This window comes from Notothenia rossii, assembly GCF_949606895.1.
Source record: "Notothenia rossii genome assembly, chromosome: 10".
Taxonomy (NCBI): domain Eukaryota; kingdom Metazoa; phylum Chordata; class Actinopteri; order Perciformes; family Nototheniidae; genus Notothenia; species Notothenia rossii.
Window position 1 is genome coordinate 20,332,949 of NC_136908.1, and position 21,341 is coordinate 20,354,289.

General features: G+C 42.8%; 2 protein-coding genes and 1 long non-coding RNA gene across 5 annotated transcripts in view; 2 read left to right on the forward strand and 1 right to left on the reverse strand.

Moving 5' to 3' along the window:
• ext1c (exostoses (multiple) 1c) overlaps positions 1 to 2,457 on the forward strand; it is an 81,547-nt gene extending 79,090 nt beyond the window's left edge. Inside the window, exons 11-12 of the mRNA XM_079653545.1 lie at positions 1,468 to 1,639; positions 1,728 to 2,457. Of these exons, the coding sequence (XP_079509671.1) occupies positions 1,468 to 1,639; positions 1,728 to 1,913 (358 nt within the window). The 3' untranslated portion in view covers positions 1,914 to 2,457. The remainder of the gene's footprint in view (positions 1 to 1,467; positions 1,640 to 1,727) is intronic.
• A 451-nt stretch (positions 2,458 to 2,908) lies between these two features.
• Positions 2,909 to 7,781, reverse strand: LOC307021429 (mediator of RNA polymerase II transcription subunit 30). Of its 3 annotated transcripts, XR_013803147.1 has the most exons (6): positions 7,598 to 7,781; positions 6,443 to 6,682; positions 5,238 to 5,396; positions 4,912 to 5,001; positions 3,587 to 4,105; positions 2,909 to 3,052 (listed from the first exon to the last, which is right to left on the reverse strand). XR_013803147.1 is itself a non-coding variant. In XM_079653547.1 (5 exons), exons 2-5 carry the CDS (start codon positions 6,668 to 6,670, stop codon positions 4,010 to 4,012), a joined length of 570 nt encoding a protein of 189 aa, XP_079509673.1. In that variant the 5' UTR covers positions 6,671 to 6,682; positions 7,598 to 7,781; the 3' UTR covers positions 3,250 to 4,009. The 3 variants fall into 3 exon arrangements, 2 of the variants coding, with proteins under 2 accessions (XP_079509673.1, XP_079509672.1); XM_079653547.1 differs by lacking the exon at positions 2,909 to 3,052 and having other exon boundaries at positions 3,250 to 4,102; XM_079653546.1 differs by lacking the exon at positions 2,909 to 3,052 and having other exon boundaries at positions 3,250 to 4,105.
• Positions 7,782 to 7,890: 109 nt separating this feature from the next.
• On the forward strand, positions 7,891 to 12,073 carry LOC307023097. Its single transcript, XR_013803595.1, has 2 exons — positions 7,891 to 8,530; positions 11,734 to 12,073. It is a non-coding gene; the product is annotated as an uncharacterized lncRNA (long non-coding RNA).
• The last annotated feature ends 9,268 nt before the right edge of the window (positions 12,074 to 21,341 follow it).

Genomic DNA, 21,341 nt, shown 5'->3' on the forward strand with positions numbered 1-21,341 from the left:
CACAAAGTGGTCATTTTTGTCAGCAGTTTTATGAAAACACACTTTTGTCATTTTAATTTGAATCCATAAAGCAACTGACATTTGCAAGGCACATTTGCATTACCACAAATGCCTGTTTCATCATTTATCAGATAAATGAAAATGAGAAGTCAGTAAAATCCTGGCTTGTTCATTCTGAAAATGCTCAATTTAGTATTTTTTGTCAATTTAGGCAAATGTTTTAATCGCTTATTGTATTGGTAAAGGGAAGGCACCAAATGGCTTTTCTCAGTAGGCCTACACAATACATTTGACAAAATAACATAGTAAATAATTTCCCTGCAACAAATGTCATTAAGTTATACATTGTTATTTTTACTCCCTTTGCAAAATTAAAACTAATTTAAAAAAGAACAATAACAGGTACTACGTCACAAAAATGTAATGCAAAAATACCAGATACAATCTCCAGTATTGTAAATTAAAGGAATGTAGAACATATGCATTGAACCACAGTTTGTTGGGCTCTATATAAATATCAAATCCCACTTGCAGGGAAATGGTTAACTTGTCCCAGATACATATCATCAACATACATCACGCCATCTTCAAATTTCTGTCAAGCTACCATGCCTATTAGCATACAGGTGCTGCGTGCCCGGCCCCCACCTGAGATAGATCACATTGCAGAGATCTCTTTTTGTCTCTATGATACATACTTATTGTAGGTGCTTATCTGAGGTGTTATCTAAAGGGATTTGCTGTGCAAGTGCAAGTAGCTAGAGTTGTGAATACAGACTAATAATAGTGAGACAGAACTGGCAACAGATGTGACAAAATATTCCTGCAAGATGAATAATAGATCAAGGTGTAAGGGAGGTCCTTCGTTAGAAAAATACATTTTTAAATCCTACTTTCAAATCCTGTAGATATTTCTTTTAAATGGGTACCAAGAAGTAGAAATCATGGAAAATGAGTTAATTAAATCAACAGTATCTATGAAAAACGTGATCCAGCAGTGTCTTTCTGATTGAAAAAGCTGGTTTATCTTTATGTTGACAAGTCTTTGATGTCATTCCAGACCTTTTATTTTATCAGTACTTATAGTATTGTATCAGTTTGTGTTATCCTCTTGTCGTCAAACAGAGAGTCTGCAGCAATATCAACAGAAAATTCTGTTCTGCAATACAAACAGTTGTTAAAGAAAGCAGAGAAAACATTTACACTCCTCATTTAGCTAACATTTTTGAAAGTGTTTAAGCGTATGTACTTTTTTTACCACGCAATTTCTATGTTGTATTCATACAATGAAATAGTCTGTTTGTGTTTCCAAATTGTGTTTTTGTGGACAAAGCGCCTTTGGGAATGTAATCTGTGATGTCCGCGTAGTTATTGAAAGACATACGTTTTTATCCTCACTACAAATGTCCTATCCACATTTTGATAAAATGACACCGATGCCTGTATAACACTCCCCCTGCCCCACAGGTACTACCACTACCTGTTCACACATTACCTGCCCCAGTCTCTGCGCACTCTGGTGGACCGCACCTCCAACTGTGAGGACATCCTGATGAACTTCCTGGTCTCCGCGGTAACCCACCTGCCGCCAATCAAAGTGGCCCAAAGGAAGCAGTACAAAGAGTTGCCCAGTCCACAGGTTGGTAGCCATTTGTCTTCCTCAGGTGCGTTTAGAATGTTGACTCTAATGTCAGGTGATGATAAATGTGTCTCGTCCTACCTCTCAGGGCACAAAAACCGTCCCCTGGGCCAACCCGGAGCACTTCAACCAGCGGCAGGAGTGTATCAACACCTTCGCCAACTGGTTTGGCTACATGCCTCTGGTCCACTCTCAGTTTCGCCTGGACCCCGTGCTTTTCAAAGATCAAGTGTCTGTCTTCCGCAAGAAGTACAAAGACCTGGAGAGGGCATGAACATGAAGGATAGAATCGAGAGAAGGGCAGGAAAGCATCGAGGTCTGGTCTAGTAGCCTTTTGGACAGACAGATGGACCTATCAGAGGCGATCAGAGGTTGGAGTGGGTGGGATTTTGCCCATTTCTGACATGGACAAAGTACAATCATTCAACAGACCCTGGTGGACTGTTAAACATATGAAGAGAAATGGCCAATAAAAGTTTGATAAGAACTTTAAAGGATTCTCCCAGTGTGGTAGGACAACAAAGGAGGACATGTCTTGGCCATGAACGAGGCCCTGTGATTGGGCCTCCAACCGAGGAACATCCCGATTGGACAGCAGAGAAAGGAAGAGTGTGTGTGCTCTTCAGATGTCAGTGCTATTGCTTTGACAATGGGAAGGAAAAGGCTATTTCATGCCAGAAGGGACTGGTATTGGTGCCATGCACTCCAGCTGTCAGTGTTTGTTTCAGCAATCAGTGAAGGGACTGTTGCCATGGAAACAGATCATTTCACATCAAAATGCTAACTGTAAAATCAATAAAGTGATTTATAAATGCAAATTCTGGCATCATGCTGCATACTTTTCAAGTTGTTTCCCGCTAACTTGGCACACCCTTTTTTATTCAAGGAAGACCAAGACACGTTTTTCAGCAGAGATGAAGTATGTAAAACACATATTTAGTGAACAGGCAAAAAAAGACATTAAACTAGTCCTGTATACATTATTGAATAACATATAACCATCCTATTCTTTCAGTCTTGACTAGCACGGCAGCTAACCAATCATTTAATTTTAAATGTGCCACCACACATTACTGAAAGGAAAGCACTCAATAGTCAAGTCTGAGAAGCCGGAACAAGTGAAGTTTTAACAATAAAATAAATAAATCAGTTATCAAAAGTATTTGCCAATTCATTTTCTATCAAATGACTAATCATTTTTATTAAACAACTGTCAAAACCGTTTAAATAATTGTATTTTATTTCCTTAGCAAACATTTGGTTGAAAACCCTGTTTGGACAAATGTAATTGGCTGCAATTCAATCTAAAAAATACAATTACAGCAATCAAAAGAATTCCTCAATCACATGCCCCATGCTTTTGTGAATGTTCGTTGTTGCCTTGATGTGATGTCGGAGTGTTAAACTGATGATCTGTTGGTGAGTAATGACAGAAGAATACAAAAGGTCCGGGTCAAAATATGCATCATGTTGTGTTGGTGGATATGCCTTCATACTTATAATATCATCTCAATTGTAAAGCAGATAATGCATTCCCACGCCTGGCCTCAGGGTTGGAATTGAAAACAATCACACAGTGAAACAGTACATGAAAGTATATGTTCAAAAGATTTGTTGAAAAAAAGTTTATTTTATAGAAAACGCAAATTACCCCTTTAGGCCTACCTTCATCCCAGTTTACAAAAATAAATTCACAGGCAAGCAAGTCTGCACAGCCTCAGGGTAAACAGGTGTGTAGCACTCAGGAAGCTAATCTCATTAAGCACATGCACACACACACACACACACTCACTTATGTACAAAGCACCTGAGATGCATAGCTGCCAAGAGGCTAATTTCAATTCTGAACTCAAAGTGTTTCTACAACTGACGGAGCATAGTAAAAGGGGGAAATTGTTCCTTTTGTAAACACAGTCATCAGATCAGCTCCTGAACTCTCATAATCACCTGCGATGCATTCAAGTCCGTCTGCTGAACACACTGTGAAGAGGGTGTTCTTACCTGAGACAATACAGGTTTTAAATAGTATGAAAACATTAGTCCATTTGAGTAAACACCATGACAAACAGTACAAACCTAAACCTGGCAGCTGCCTTGTAAAAAAGAGAATGTTGGAGTTGGAGTGCATCAGGTTAACACATTGTATCCTTTTTGCTCTCATGAATCCTATCTAAATCATATTTCCCCTTTAACAGCTTAAATATAATACATTATTAACAGCAGAAGCTCTTGGTCGAACTGTGAGTGTTTTAGTGATGAAGTGCCAACACAAATGTCCTGTATTCCAAATCCAGCTAAATGTTCCCATTTGCCATTATGCAGTCCATACGTCTACAGAGCAATGCTTCTCCTCATGAGAGAGTGCACGTGTCACTTCCTGAGCGTCAGCATGGCGTTGACGTCCCACAGCAGGTTCCTCATCTGATCCATCAGCACCTTCATCTCCTGGTTCTTCTGACGCACCTTCTGCAGGAAAAGACACATGACGTCCATCAAGCTTTTACCTTACAATCATCAGAAATATACCCACCATAAAAAAATATATTATATATTATTGAGGCTTCATTTGATTCTTGCTGGAGGACTTTCAGGATTAAAAATATAGTTATTTTAAATGATGTCCTACCATGTAGTTAATAAAACAAACAATCTAACAAGCCTCAGGCAAGCTTTTCCTATATTTTGCCTATGGCTGCCCGACGGCAATTTCCAAACATACCTGAAATCTTCATCCCAATGGAACTCTAAATCCTCTCTTATGTTTGAACTGGGATTTAAATGTATTCAAGCTGCACACGATGCTTGTCTTCCTGCATTTCACCCACAAGACCAATGAGTAGCATCCGCCTGTGTCTGCACTGCCACCTAGAGGAAGTTGCAGCGGACTCTAAAAGCTATGTTGGTTAAACTCAAATCCTAATGAGAAGTCAACTGATATCACGAATGTAAAAAAAAAAAGTATAACAATGTCAGACTTCACTACATCATATTTAATTGATTTAGAAGCTTGTCAGTGTTTGCTTTTAGATGTTCTTTTTATTTTTCTAGACCAAGTCCCACTGAAATATCTGGCAATTCGTGGCACTTTCTCCAAATTTGTAATCACCTTACAGCATGAGTTTTATATAATAGTGCAATATAACGACTAATTGCAACCTGACAGCAGCATAGGGAGGTGTAGCTGTCACACTACTCCTCTCTGTGCAGTGAATACGTGTGAAGTAACTGCTGGTGATTAATACTTGTGACGAAAACAGAAAACAGGAACACACCTCCAGAACCTCTTTCCTCTCCTGGTTGACAGCAGGACTGCAGGGCTCCACTTTGACAGAAAGAAGCTCCTCTCCAACGTATGGCAGAATCTGAGGCCACAGAGTACATGGAAAACAGTTATTCCCTCCTGAATGCATTGGGTTTTGATGCAGACAGAAAAGAGGTTTGATAAACTGACTATTTTGCAGATGTCTTCACTCTTGCCCTGATGAAAGGATAGCAACATATGTGTTTCAAGATATATTTATCATTTATTTCCGTCAAGAAAAAAGGGAAATACACATCAAACTAATATCCAAGCAGGACTGAATGGTCCCTTCCTGACCTCTGCTGGTCCTTCCTGGAGGTCAGAGGTCATCTCCACACAGCGTTCGTACAGCAGCCGCAGCTTCCTGAAGAGCAGGGCGAGCTGCCTCAGGTGTTCCTGCAGCTTCCCAAAGCGGTCCTGGTACATGGCCTGGCTCTGGGTCACACCGTTAGGAAGCTAAGGAAACAAAACACACAGAATCTGTTGTCAGTTTCACTATCATTTACATGTGCAGATATCAAAAATGAGTTGCTTATAATCAGAAGAGTCTGAAGAAAGAATACAATTCAAGTTTTTACTCTTGGTTTTCTGAGTGGTTAAAAGCTGAAACTGTAAAACATTGTCAAGAATTCCACCTTTTTTCAATATTTTAACGCCGTATTTGATGTGATAGAATGTATATGGTGTTGTGTCGATTGTGAAATGCTTGACAACTAAATGTTTGAGTCCACGGTCCTTTGCTGTTGGAGTTTCATTAGAGAGAAAAAAGCTTGCTCAATTTAAATGGACAAGGACAAGCTGGGAGAGGTGAGAGAAACACGGTGAGAGACAATTAGAGACAGAGATGAGGGGAGATGGAAGACTTAGTAAGACAGATGCTGAGGAGCATGCTAAGCAGATACGCCGGGGAAGGGTGATAATGCAGACTGACAGATGAGAAAGGATCCCTGTAAGCAAAACACAACAGCCATAAGGTTAACCTCCAAACACACCATACAGGAAGAGCAGAGTGTAGTTTACTCTGTAGTGAAACGTAAGTTAAATTAGGTCACAGTAAAGTCCTGAATTAAAATGTTATGGCCCGCTCATCAATGTAGATAGAGGTGGACAAAGCCTCTCCAATCCACTATTGATTACTCCATTCTCTCTCACAGGAAAATCTTTCTCTATTGTTTGACTGTCATATGTGAGCTTTTGCTGCTATTAGAACTTTTAAAAAATGCGTCTTGGAATGTTCATGTTTTAATTATTATTCATACAAAATAAGCAACACTTGAACACCCTGAACAACACCATATAGGCTCTTAAATGTGTCTTTATTACACTACATTCATAAAAGGAAGTTTTTTCTCAAAAGTAGCCACGTGGTTTTACTATAACAGGTGATGCTACTAAATAAGAGACTATGTGCTCTAATGCAAAACCAGTTATTCACACAACATTTCTCATACATATGGAGTAAAACTAATTCAGATATTCAGCTCAGTCCATATATCCAGTACCTGCGTTGCTCGTGTGATCTGGAAAATCTCCATGGTGCGAGCGACGATGTCCTGGACAGTCTCCTGTCCGATCCTGCAGAGGAACACCGGAGAGATCTCCCTCAGGGCTCCCTGGGGGGGCACGGGCTGCTGCCCCGCGGCCGAGGCAGCACCGGGGGGGGCCAGGTGGGGCTGCTGCTGGGGGGGCATCCCTGCCATCCCTGGCTTTTGAGGCAATGAGGCTGCCATCACTCAGCAGGTCTGTGGGAAAGGGATGAGAGGGACACTTTAAATGCACAAGAAACAGTAAAGTAAGTACCAGTAAGTTGATTTACTCAAGTACTGTACTTAAGTAAGAATTTCAGGTAATTGTACTTTGCTGGAGTATTTCAATTTGTTGCTACTTTGTAAAGGTGAATTATGTACTTTTACTCCAGAACATTTAATGAATACCTCAAGTGACTTTGCAGATTTTGATTAATGATGTGAAATATAATCAACTCTTAAATCAGACTTTAGTTACACCTGGAGTAAATTCACAAGCTACCCTGCAGTATACAAAGTCATTAAAACCAGCTTTGATAACACTTTAATGCATCAATAATTATAATGAAAACATGTAATATATATTATTTTGAAATAGGCAGATCTGCATAATGACTACTTTTACTTGTGGTACTTTAAGTATATTTTGATGCTAATACTTTTACTTGAATAACTTTTTGTATGCAGCAGGCTTGTAACAGAGTATTCCTACACTCTGGTACTTCTACTTTTACAATATCTGAGTACTTTTCTCACCAGTGCAATACATAATGTGATCTTAGTACTCAGAACCAACTTGATGTCTAGAATGGGACTAACGTACTAAGGTTACTCACAAACGTTAACCCGGGCTAGTTCATTAGAATAACCGGGAGTTTCAAAATATACTTTTGCACAAAGTCCTGACGGTGTAACGTGTCTCTACACTATACTCACTGTTATTGATAACAAACACTAACAGGTATATGATTGAACCACCCACTAAACCAAAGGTACTACAGCAACAAAGGCTAGTCTTGGTGGCTAAACAGGCTAGCCGAAACAATGTAATGTTAATGTAAAGACACTGAGGCTAGCTAGTTAGCCGCTAGCTAGCTATCTACCTGGCGGCGAGTGCAAATAACTGCTTACCTCAATGATCTTCTATCAGATAAATGCTGTCCAAATATCGCCCTCTTGCTCCAGTAATGGCAACAAATAGTTTGAGTATTTATTATTTTAAATAAAACATAATGAGACCTCTCCACTGCTTTCTTTCAGAGAGCGCTGCACGTTATTGTTTTCATTGCGTCACTTCCCGTTAGGGCAGGACACATATTTCACCACTAGATGGAGACAGAAGATGTCATTGTAAATACCAACCTTAACAATGTGAATGTCATCTTCTCTATACTGTTGTTATGTCCATGTTTGTGTCTCCGGCCTGTAGGCTACTGTACTAAATAAAAAATTGAACTAAAAAAAACCTAAACACAGCACAGTAGTCTTGGAAGTATTCAGAATGATATCAATCCTGTACTAATTGACAAGTTGAGGGGACTTCCGGTCTGCTCTTCACCATGTAAGACGTGTCTCCTCGTAGCTCCGCGAGGCTGTGACTAAAGTCAAACTACGAGCACTACTTATTCACAGAGACTTGTTGATAACTTTTATTTATTTGCCTTAGCACAAGTTTATTGTGTTTTTTGCACTTTTGAGCGAGCTATGTCGCCTGCACCGAAGACGGATACATCGCGAGGAGGCCGCTTCAAAGCCTCGCCCTCGATTGAACCTGACCCCCTGCCGAAGCTAGATTCTAATCAAGCTAACCCCCCAGACTGGGAACGGCTTGAATCAATGCTCACTTCCATGAAGTGTGTAATATGCGGGAGAATTTACTCATTGTCCTCTGAACTTCGCTCTGAGATAACTTCAGTAAAGCAAGTATTAGAAAATACAGTTGAACCCATACGACAGCGGCTTAATTCCCATGACCGGACCATACTTGAGCTGGAGCGGGTGAACTCGGACAACTGTAGCCAACTGTCTGAGCTGGACACGACAGTGAACTTTCTCAAAGCTCAGGTGAAATTCTCTGACGATACCGCCCTCTTGTCCCTCCTTAGCGGCTCAGAATCAGGCCTTGAGTGTGCTCTTACCGATTTTATTTCCTGGTGTGATGACAGTTTTCTGGATTTAAATGTCTCTAAAACCCAGGAATTGATCATTGATTTTAGACGTCACAAGGATTCTCCTAAGGAGTGCGTCATACACAATGACAAGGTAGAAATGGTCACATCAATAGTTGGGCACCATTTTCGATGACCACCTCACATTTGATGTGAATACTGAGTGTATTGTGAAGCGGGGTCAACAGAAAATGCACCTTCTTCGCAAACTGAACTCTTTCTCTGTCAGGCCTTTTATTCTTTGTCGTTTTTACCAAGCTTTCATTGAGAGTCTTATTTGTTTTTCTTTTATCTGCTGGTTCCATAGCCTTACACTGAAAGACAGGAACAGCCTGAACAGCATTGTAAAAACTAGAGATGTCCCGATCCGATCACGTGATCGGGGATCGGAGCCGATCACGTGATTTTCAAAAGATCGGAATCGGGAGGAAAAAAATCGGGGATCGGGATTTTTTTTTTTTTATAAATACTTTTTTTTTTTTTGTATTCAATGTTACAAAACAAAAATGACCATGTTCAAGTCTTAAAGTCATCCCGAGGCCTTAGTTTTGGTTTCAAATTACACAACATCATGTATGTGTTGCTTCTTTGGGGCTTGTTTTCATAGACCTATTTCTCTCAAATCTGGCAACAGAGTGGCCAGGGCGCAGTGTCTAATTGTAGCAGTAAGCTAACGCGTACTGATAAGCTTTATTTTGTTTTGATCCAATGCTGCACAACTGAACTGATCCAATGCTGCTGTGAAAAAAAGAAGCTATATCCATGTTGGATAGAATATCCAATTTAAATAAAAAAATAACCTTAAGGGACAACTTGAATGCTTTTTTTCTTTTTTTTCTCTAAATGCATTGCATAAAGATCGGATCGGGAAAAATCGGTATCGGCAAATTGTCGAAATCAAATGATCGGAATCGGATCGGGAGCAAAAAAAGGTGATCGGGACATCCCTAGTAAAAACCTGCTCCAAGATCATCGGCGTGAAACAGAGACTTAAATTCCTTCTGTAACCAACAGATTCTGCGGAAAGCAGAGAGCATTCTGAACTCTCCAGGTCATTTACTTTCACATGAATTCCGTCTGTTGCCATCAGGGCGTAGATATGCTCTACCTGATCAAAGGACTAATCGCTTTTCAAAATCATTTATCCCTTCTGCACTCAAACTTTTAAATTATTGAAAGGCTTTTAACTTGATTATTTATTTATTTATTTATTTACAGTTGCAAGAAAAAGTATGTGAACCCTTTGGAAATACCTGGATTTCTGCATAAATTGGTCATAAAATGTGTTCTGATGTTCATCTAAGTCACAACAATAGAAAAACACAGTCTGCTTAAGTTAAAACCACACAAACAATTATATGTTTTTATTGTAAACATTCACAGTGCAGGGTGGAAAAAGTATGTGAACCCTTGTATCTAATAACTGGTTGACCCTCCTTTGGCAGCAATAACCTCAACCAAACGTTTCCTATAGTTGCATATCAGACCTGCACAATGGTCAGGAGGAATTGTGGACCATTCCTCTTTACAAAACTGTTTCAGTTCAGCAATATTCTTGGGATGTCTGGTGTGAATCGCTCTCTTGAGGTCATGCCACAGCATCTCAATTGGGTTGAGGTCAGGACTCTGACTGGGCCACTCCAGAAGGCGTATTTTCTTCTGTTGAAGCCATTCTATTGTTGATTTACTTCTGTGCTTTGGGTCGTTGTCCTGTTGCATCACCCATCTTCTGTTGAGCTTCAATTGGTGGACAGATGGCCTTAAGTTCTCCAGCAAAATGTCTTGATAAACTTGAGAATTCATTTTTCTGTCGATGATGGCAATCTGTCCAGGTCCTGAGGCAGCAAAGCAGCCCCAAACCATGACGCTCCCTCCACCATACTTCACAGTTGGGATGAGGTTTTGATGTTGGTGTGCTGTGCCTTTTTTTCTCCACACATAGCGTTGTGTGTTCCTTCCAAACAACTCAACTTTGGTTTCATCTGTCCACAGAATATTTTGCCAGTAGTGCTGTGGAAAATCCAGGTGCTCTTTTGCAAACTTCAAACGTGCAGCAATGTTTTTTCTGGACAGCAGTGGCTTCCTCCATTTTATGACCAACTTATGCAGAAATCCAGGTAATTCCAAAGGGTTCACATACTTTTTCTTGCAACTGTATGTATTATTGTGATGCTATAAACTATTTATAGTGTAAATTGGAATTATCCACATCTGTGCTCCCGGGTGTATCTGTGTGTTTTCTTCTTGTATGTTCCTGCCTGTGTACATGACATAAGCTGCTGCTCATAACCAATTGCCCCTTGCGGGATTAATACAGTTGTTGATTGATTGAAATTACTGAGTGACAAGTGTGAGGACTTAGAAGGGAGGTCGAGGAGGAATAACATTCGTCTTATTGGAGTTCCAGAAGGCTTGGAGGGTCCTCGGCCAACCGACTTTGTTGCAGAGGTGCTACAAGACACACTGAAGCTGGATGAGACGCCCCTACTCGACCGAGCCCTCCACGCTCTCCGTGCAAAGCTTATGCTGCGTTCACACCGGACAAGATGCAAATATTCGCTTCGCTCTAATCGCTCCTATCACATCGCTCTAAACACTCGAGTTTTACGGCGGTTGTCAGCTGTGTTTACTCGCATCATTCAAACAGGACGCGCTGGCAACTACAACAAAATGAACATTGTGAAGACTTACAGAAAACGTTTGACCTCTGTCATTGCCAACAAAGGGTATATAACAAAGTATTGAGATGAACTTTTGTTATTGACCAAATACTTATTTTTCACCATCATTTGCAAATAAATTCTTTAAAAATCATGTGATTTGCTGGATTTTTTTTTTCTCATTTTGTCTCTCATAGTTCAGGTATACATAGGATGAAAATTACAGGCCTCTCTCATCTTTTTAAGTGGGAGAATTTGCACAATTGGTGGCTGACTAAATACTTTTTTGCCCCACTGTATACCTTCAACTAACTTCCTCCATCCAGTATTCACCAGTTTGTCGTTTCACCACGCTGGTAATACGACTTGGTAAATTAGCTGTAGCTAAACTATACTCTCTGTGTTCTTGTAATCCATACCTTGTGCTCTCTCTGTCCAGTATCCGTCTGCCTACTCCTCTGCTTGCCACGTCCAGCCATCAACCCCTCGTCTGTGTTCCTCCGTGCTTCCACGCACACCGGCTCAAGCCTGTCTACTCTCGCCGGCTCTGGATCCCCGGCTCTGCTCGCCGGTGTTTTCCCCGTGCTTCCACGCACACAAGCTCCAACCGGGTAACTCTCGCCAGCTCAGAATCCTCGGCTCATCTCGCCAGCGTACCTCCGTGCTTCTCCGCACTTCCGCTGGTGATAAACCCTGGCCCTGGATTAAGTGGACATCTTATCCCTCTTTTTGTCTCCTGAAGGGTTTTTTTGGTTAATAAACCTTTTTTACCACATAAACTCTGTCTTCTCTTCCTGGTTTTCAGCATTGTGAGTTCAATCCTGTAAACTCCGGGAGAGCGTAACAACAGCGGAACTGAGACATGCAGCTTTTTCTATGCAGACCAGGAAATGTCCGGGGCCAGATGGTTTCCCAATCGAATTTTTTAGGAAATGTTTTGATAAATTGGCACCAACCCTAATTGATATGTTTAATGTATCATTTCTGTCCTCTTAACTCCTGCCAACTCTCATGCAAGCTACAATCTCACTGATTTAAAAAAAGGGTCAAGACCCTCTTTTGGCTATGAGCTATCGACCAATACGTTTATTACCAGTTGACCTAAACCTTCAGTCTAAACTCCTTGCCATGCGCATGGAATCAGTTCTTCCATCTATCATTTCCCCCGACCAGATAGGATTTGTCCGTGGCAGGCACTCCTTTACTAATCTTCGAAGGCTCTTCAATATCTTGTACAACACTTCTTTCTCAATCACACCAGAGATCCTAATTTCACTGGATGCAGAAAAGGCCTTTGACCGGGTGGAGTGGAGCTATCTGTTCTTTACTCTACAGAAATGTTGTTTTAGTGATAACTTTATTTCTTGGGTGAGACTATTATACACTTCGCCCATGGCTTCTGTTAGAACCAATAACGACCACTCAAAATATTTTCCCCTCCACCGCTCCACTCGGCAAGGCTGTCCATTGAGTCCCCTTCTGTTTGCTATTGCCATCGAGCCACTCGCAGTGGCTCTTCGGTCACACCCACATATTAAAGGTGTACTCAGGTATGGTGATGAGCATACTGTTTCTCTTTACGCGGACGACCTCTTAGTGTATATCTCTGACCCCTCTGTATCAGTCCCAACTGGTCTAAACATATTTACTTCTTTTGGCCGTATATCTGGCTACAAACTCAATCTGGCCAAAAGTGAAATATTACCTTTGAATCTGGCAGGTAGAAACTACCCGCTGCATAATTTTCCGTTTAAGGTTGCCTCAGATAGCATTGTGTACTTGGGTGTTCAGGTTACAACCCGGTTCGAAGACTTATTTAAGTCTAACTTTCTCCCGTTCTTTACCAAAACTTAGGATGATTTTGTGCGCTGGCTCTCCCGAGCTGCAGCTTGTATCAACTCTGTCAAAAACGAATATCCTCCCCAAATGTACATATTTCTTTCAAATCTTACCCATTTTTATTCCGCAGTCCTTCTTTTGTAAGATTGATAAATTAATATCTGAATTCATCTGGAACCGGAAGACGCCAAGACTCCGTAAAGCCTTGCTTCAGAGGCCAAAACTACTTGGGGGAATGGCTTTGCCAAATTAAAAATGTTACTACTGGGCCTCTAACTTGAGAGCAATTCAGTTCTGGCTTCATCTCGAGCGCTCCCATTCTCCTCCATCATGGATAATAATGGAGTCGTCCTCATCCAGGCCTGCCTCTCTACCTGCTCTTGTGCATGCTCCTTTAAATTGATCAGACCCTCCCTACTCAAATAATGTAATAGTTAAATCAACACTGAAAATATGGAAACATTCCGGCGATATTTTGGCCTTCAGACCCCCTCTTTCCTCGCTCCACTAGCAGCGAACCCTTTCTTTCAACCCTCTTTATCAGATGAAACATTCTCCTTCTGGCATGCTTGTGGTATCAAATCAATAAAAGACCTGTACGCAGATAAAGTATTCTCATCTTTCCAACAGCTCTCCGACAAGTTTATTCTTCCTAAACGTGATTCTTTCAGGTACTTACAGATTTGTAGTTTTGTTAGAAAAACATATCCTAATTTTCCTGACCTACAAGCAGCTGCTATTGTCGACCCCTTTTTGACTCCACTACCAACTATGAAAGGCAATATCTCTGTTTTTTATGGTCTCATCCACTCTCTAATCCCTGCCTCAAACTATTAAAACACAATGGGAGGGTGATTTACAATTTGAAATTGAAGAAGATATTTGGAATGAGTGTCTGAGACGGGTTCACTCCTCCTCCATCTCTGCTAGGCATGGATTGCTTCAGTGTAAGGTTCTTCACCGCTATCACTTAACTAAGGTCAGGTTATCCAAAATATATGACGGCGTTGACCCTGTCTGCGACAGATGCTGTCAATCTCCGGCTACTGACATCCATATGTTTTGGACTTGCCCCTCTCTGCATAACTTTTGGTCTGAAATATTCAATACAATATCACAGGTTATCTCTATCTCTGTCGAGCCTTCTGCAATCATTGCCCTATTCGGAGTCATCATTGAGACTGCAATGTCACGGGATGGGGAAAATAGGACCCAAATGCAGAATAAGGAGGGAAACGGGTTTCAGAATGGAACAAAAGGCGAGCTTTAATCACAAAAAGCTGAAAAAACAAGAATCCAAGAAAAGGTACAAGGCACGAGGTAGCTGAACACAGGAAGAGACAAGACTAAAGACAGTGAGGGGTAATCACAAGACGAGAAACAGCCGGGCAGGGGAGGAGAAACACAAGGGCAACAGGTGAACACAATAGCCGCTGACGTCACTTCTTCTTCTTCCGCTTTGGGTTTACTGGCAGACCGCAAACAACTTCATGGCGTTTACTGCCACCCGGAGTTCCCGGCCGGAAATCCCCGGCCAGAAGTCCCCGGAGTTGGGGACTGGCTTCAGTAGAAGCTGCTGGGACTCCCAGCAGCTTCTACTGAAGCCTTCCGAGTAAATCGCCAGAACGCCGACACCTCCTCATCTCCACCGCTCCCATGTTTTCCTTTGTGTTGCCATAAGTAAGTCTCTCTGCGTTTCTGCTCTGGACTAATGCTAATGCTAATCATGCTAATGCAAGGATAATAAAATGGCGGCTTCACAAAACTTTTTGGGAGTTTGACGGGGCGTGGTTTGCATTCCGCCCAGCCAATCAGACATAGGAACCTTTTTCTCCCACGGAAGTACCTGCTCTCTAGCAGGGACTGAAAAGGGGGTGAAAAGGTTCTCATGAACTAATCTTAGTTCCAGCTCTTTTTGGTGTGGGCGAACTCAGGGGGCCGGGCCCGAGGGCGAAGACCGCGGCTCTCAGGGGGCCGGGCTCAAGGGCGAAGAAGGTGGCGACGGGACAACTCCGGAGGACGGGATAGGAAGGCGCTGACGGGACAGCTCCGGAGGCCGGGCAAGACCCGGTGTCAGCCGGAGAGGAACCGGTGGGACCGGTTTCGGCAGGATCCCCCACGGAAGAGGACCAGGAGTTGGCAGGACCACCGGCGAGACAGGTGACGGCGGGACCTCCAACGGAACAAGACATGGGATTGGCAGGACTCTCAGCGGGACCTCCAACGGAACAGGACATGGGGTTGGCAGGACTCTCAGCGGAACCCCCAACGACACAGGACATGGAGTTGGCAGGACCCCCGGCGAAACAAGAGTTGGCAGGACCCCCGGCGAAACAGGTGTCGGCTGGACCTCCAACGGCACCGGACATAGGGTTGGCAGGACCTCCGGCAGAAGAGTAGTCATCGGGGCCTCCAACGGCACAGGACATAGGGTTGACAGGATCGCCGGCAGAACAGTAGTCGTGGGGCCTCCAACGGCACAGGACATAGAGTTGGCAGGAACCCCAGCGGAACCTCCAACGGACCAGGACATTGGATAGGGACTTGAGAGGGAACTCGAGATGAGTCTTGAGAGGGAACTAGAGAGGAGACTTGAGAGGGAACTTGAGAGGTGACTTGAGAGGGAACTCAAGAGGAGACTTGAGAGGTGACTCGAGAGGTGACTCGAGAGGTGACTTGAAAGGGGACTGGAGAAGAGACTCGAGAAAGGACTTGAGAAGGAACTCGAGAGTAGACTCGAGAGGGGACTTGAGAGGGGACTAGAGAGGGGACTTGAGAGGGGACTCGAGAGGGGAATCGAGAGGGGACTCGAGAGGGGAATCGAGAGGTGACTTGAGAGGGGAATCGAGAGGTGACTCGAGAGGGAACTAGAGAGGTGCCTTGAGAGGGAACTCGAGAAGGGACTTGAGAGAGGACTTTTGTCCGTCGGTACGCCGACAGGACACGGGGAGCTGGGATCGGCCGGAACGCCGACAGGACACGAGGGGCTGGAGCGTGCCGAACTACTGACATGACACGGGGAGCTGGCGTCGGCCGGAGAGCCAACAGGAGACGAGGAGCTGGAGTCGGCCGGTACGCCGACAAGACACAGGGAGCTGGCATCGGCCGGAGAGCCAGTACTGGAGCCGAAACAATGGCTGCTGGGGCCAGAACTGGGGCTGGAACCATGGCTGCTGGGGCCAGAACTGGGGCTGGAACCATGGCTGTGTGGGCCGGTTCTGGAGCCGGAACCATGGCTGCTGGGGCCAGAACTAGGGCTGGAACCATGGCTGCTGGGGCCGGTGCTGGAGCCAGAAACATGGCTGCAGGGGCCGGTGCTGGAGCCGGAAACATGGCTGCAGGGGCTCGGGCTGGTAGCCTGGACCTCCTTCTCTTAGGAGGCTTTTGGAGGCTCCGTGGACCTCCAAAAGCCAGACGAGACCCATCAAAAGCGTTCTCGAAAGAAGCTATGTTGGTAACTGTGGCAGGCAGGGGGTTTGCATGCCTGGGGCTAGCAGGCCGGGAAACGCATATCTGGAGGAAGTCCATAATCCAGCCAGGTAAGAACTTCACTAACCCTGGTTTCTCCGTTGCCCTCTGTTACGCCTCTGCCCACTGCTCCGCATTGGTTGCTCCTCTCCATTCACCATAGCAGCAAGCCAGCAAGTAGGTAAATGAATATAACTCCACTTCAAATGGATCATCTGCTGGGTCCATATGTGGTTGGTTCATTCTGTCACTGGATGGGGAAAATAGGACCCAAATGCAGAAGGAGGAGGGAAGCAGGTTTCAAAATGGAACAAAAGGCGAGCTTTAATCACAAAAAGCTGAAAAAACAAGAATCCAAGAAAAGGTACAAGGCACGAGGTAGCATCCAAAACAAAAAGGGACTGTGACCAACATGAAGGGAGACATGAACGACAAATAATGAACCAACACTGAACAAAGGAAGAGACAAGACTAAAAACAGGGAGGGATAATCAAAAGACGAGAAACAGCCGGGCAGGGGAGGAGAAACACAAGGGCAACAGGTGAACACAATCAGACAATTAGACACACCAGGGAAATTAACGACAGGGAGGGCAGAACAGCCAAATAACCCAAAAACTAGACACACAAAAACTGAAACCCTGACATGCAATGCCAAATTATAAGAATAACTTTGTAGCTTTTGCTACCCTCTTAGCTAGACGCTTGATTCTACTCAAGTGCAAATCCCCAGTTTCACCTGCCCATCAGGACTGGATTAGAGATATATTTTTCTTTGTTAATATGGAAAAAATTTGATGTACGCTGAGAGGTTCGTCTGCTAGTTTTAAGAAGACATGGGGACCATTTTTTGCATATACTGATAAAATGACCTTTGATACCCGGACTTACAAACTCTTAGACACGCCTAATCAGCTGGAATGACTTAATTGGTGTATTACTGCTTTGCACTCAATATATGCACGAGTATATGTGAACACTCATTTACAATTGCCATGTATCAAGATAATTTCTTAACTGTCAGAGGCGACCTATCGTGTTGTTTTGTTTGCTTGTCGCTTTTTTTGTTTTTGTTTTACCAGACAGGTGCGCTGTTTACTCTCCTTCTCTAATCTTGTATTTCTTACCTGTTTTTTCTTTTACCTAAAGCACAATGTGATACTCTGTATACTACTGTTGCCTGTTATTTGTCTGAAAACCCAATAAAAAAAAGTCTGAAAATAATTACATAATAATGATTGACAAGTTAAAGTCCTGCATAAAAAAATGTAAAAGTCCCCATAGTGTTTTATTTGTACATGTCACAAAGGGTAGACAGTAAGCTAGTATTTGCATGTTTATCAAATATAAATATTATTTACTTTTTGAATATCTATATATATTGCTTTTTTATTTTATCTATTCAAATGTTTTATTTACCTCATAATTAATTAAAATTACATAAATGAGCATGCACTAATGGGCAATAATATTGACTTGTTTGGGTAAATGAAGGTCATTTGAGGGAGACTTGAAGCAAAGCCCGCACAGGGAGATTCAGTAAAGGCAAATCATTCATAATGTGTGCTGACCTGCTTTCTTTATTTGTTTAATCAGTGTGGCTGACTTTTCCTGTGGTTTACATAAGAGCAAAGGTTGTTCGACGGGCTAGTCTTGTTAAGGAAGTACATCATGTTTTTTCGTGCGTTGTGGTTTGTAGTTTAAAATGTCTCTTGACCTTTAAAGCAAAACACAATAATTTCAATGGGTCCAAAAAATATATATATCTCTAATTGCACATTTAAATGTTCTCCAAGGTCGGATTGTTAAAATTAGGCGGTCTGCAAAGACACTGGCAAGAACAGAAACAAGAAAAGGAATAAAACCCTACACAATCGATTGCAATGCTGAAAGCTGCTCTGTGAAACTGCAATATTTTGTCTGTACAGTGCACCTCTGAACTGTTGGAGTTTTATTTCTTCCTCCCTTTTTTTGTTTATATAATTCATTATTTTCATAAAGGCTGTGTGAGTTAATTGCGGTGATTTAACTTAATGATATCTTGAGGCAAATTTGGTTTTCAGACAGGCATTAAAGACAGACGTCACAGGAAGACACTGATGACAAGGGAAAGCAAGGACAGTGAATAATCCATGAGTACTCTTACACACATCCCTTTTCAGTTTATGGTTTTCAAAACATTTGATGATTTGATTTGATCTTCTGAAACATCATTCATTGCGATATACTGTCCTCCTCCTTCTTATGCATTATTTCATGTTATTGCTGAATTCCACCATCACTTTGATTATCAGACATAACATGGATTACAAGAGAAGTCAATAGCATATTAAACATCAGGGGGGTATACTACGAAGCAGGATTTTCGCTTAGCCGGCTAACTTCAGGGAAAACTCGGGGTTTCCGGTCCTACGAAGCTGGTTCTCTTTTTAGCAGGCTAGATCTCCATGGTAACTTATGCTGTGTGGCTAACCTGGTCACTTATTTTGAAAAAGAATGATGCACCGGTATCATCCTCCGTGTCTCCGTCTGCCTTCTTCACCTGATCACGGCCCAGCCCTCTGCCTCGGCCTCGCCCCCTTCCTCTGTGTGGCGTGTCCCACCGTCGCTCCTCTCGCCTCGCTTGGATCTCGTTAGGGCATGTCCTAGCCATATGCCCCATCTTTCCGCATGTTTAGCATTCAGTGTCGGCTAAGTCCATCTTCTTCGCTATTCCACGTCCTTGTGTCCTCGCCCCGCTAGTCCTCATAACGCCGTCCTCGTCCGCATTCATGTCACTCGTCCTGTATTTGTCAGTGCTCTCATAGCTCCGCAGTTTAGCTTTGAACTCACCGAACGTTAGACGGTCGTTGGTTTGAGTAACGGGTTGAATGAGTCCGGTAACCCCTTCACTACCATGGCAATCTGCAACCCGTCACTGATATTTTCTTCGGCCCTTCTCAAAGACGTGAATATAGTCTCCGCTCAAATAATATAATCAGTAACAGTCTCGTTGCTTGCTTTGTGGAGAGAAGAGAGTTCACAGTACAGGCTCACGACTCGTGGTTTGTCCTTTCCTGCATAGTGCTCTCGGAGTATTGCCAACGCTTTTCTTCCATCTCGTTTCGCGTCTCTCATAATAATTCAGTAGCTTCTGCATTCTTTGTTGCGTCTTCTTCAAGTGCTTATTCGTCGTTGTAGTCTATCGCTGGCTCTTCCAGGATAATTTCACTGAGGCCGCGCAGTTCCATGTGCGCCAAAAACCTCGTCTCCCATAACTCAAAGTTTTTCTCGTCACCGTCGAATAACAACTCAATCAATCAATGTTTATTTATATAGCCCAATATCACAAATGTTACATTTGTCTCAGTGGACTTCACAGTTTGTACAGAATATCAGTATGACAATACGACACCCTCTGTCCTTAGACCCTCACATCGTGAGAAAACCCACAGTTTAAAGGGAAAAATGGGAGAAACCTCAGGGAGAGCAACAGAGGAGGGATCCTTCTCCCAGGACGGACAGACGTGCAATAGATGCCGTGTGCAAATTGAAAAGATAATACATTTGCAACATAGGTAGTCCAAATGTTTGGAAATGCATGTGTGTATAATAGGAAGATGAATCCACGAGGATATCAATCCAGGACTCATGATCCAGGACCACAGCCACGACTCAAGATCCAGGACTCGCGATCCATGACACAGGACCGCAGGATCATCCATGACTCCGGATCCCGGCGTATATAGACACCAAAAAGAAAGAAATTTGGGAAAGCTGGGTTAATCGGAACATGAGAGTACACAGGTATAGACAGAGAGAAGGAAGAAGTAAGATGTCCCCCGACAAACTAAGCCTATATCAGCAAAACTAGGGGCTGAATCTAATCAGCCCTAACTATAAGCTTTATCAAAAAGGAAGGTCTTAAGCGCACTCTTAAAAACGGATAGGGTGTCTGCCGCCCGAACACAAACTGGAAGCTGATTCCACAAAAGTGGAGCTTGATAAGAAAAGGCTCTGGCTCCCATTGTACTTTTAGAGACTCTAGGAACAACCAACAACCCTGCATTCTTGGAACGCAATGCCCTAGTAGGACAGTAGGGTATAATGAGTTCTTTAAGGTAAGATGGCGCCTGCCCATTAAGGGCTTTGGAGGCGAGAAGAAGAATTTTAAATTCTATCCTGTGTTCTATAGGGAGCCAGTGTAAGGCAGCCAGAACAGGAGTAATGTGGTCCCATTTCCTAACTCTGGTTAGTACACGAGCTGCAGCATTTTGAATCAACTGAAGCGACTTGACTGACTTCTTGGTACACCCTGATAATAAGGAGTTACAATAATCCAGCCTTGAAGTAACAAATGCATGGACTAGTTTCTCTGCATCGTTTTGAGGGAAGATATGCCTGATTTTTGCAATGTTACGTAGATGGAAGTAGGCGGTCCTTGAAATTGATTTTATGTGGGTGTTAAAGGATAAATCCTGATCAAATATAACACCAAGATTCCTTACAGTCTCACTGGAGGCCAAATTAATGCCATCCATAGTTAGTATATCTTTAGATAATTTGTTTCGTAGATTCTTCGGGCCAAGTACAATAACTTCAGTTTTGGTCGTGTTTAACATCAAAAAATGTAAGGTCATCCACGTTTTTAAGTCCTTGAGGCAGTCTTGAATTTTATTTAGATGATTAATTTCATCAGGCTTGATTGATAAATATAGTTGAGTATCATCCGCATAACAATGAAAGTTTACAGAATGATTT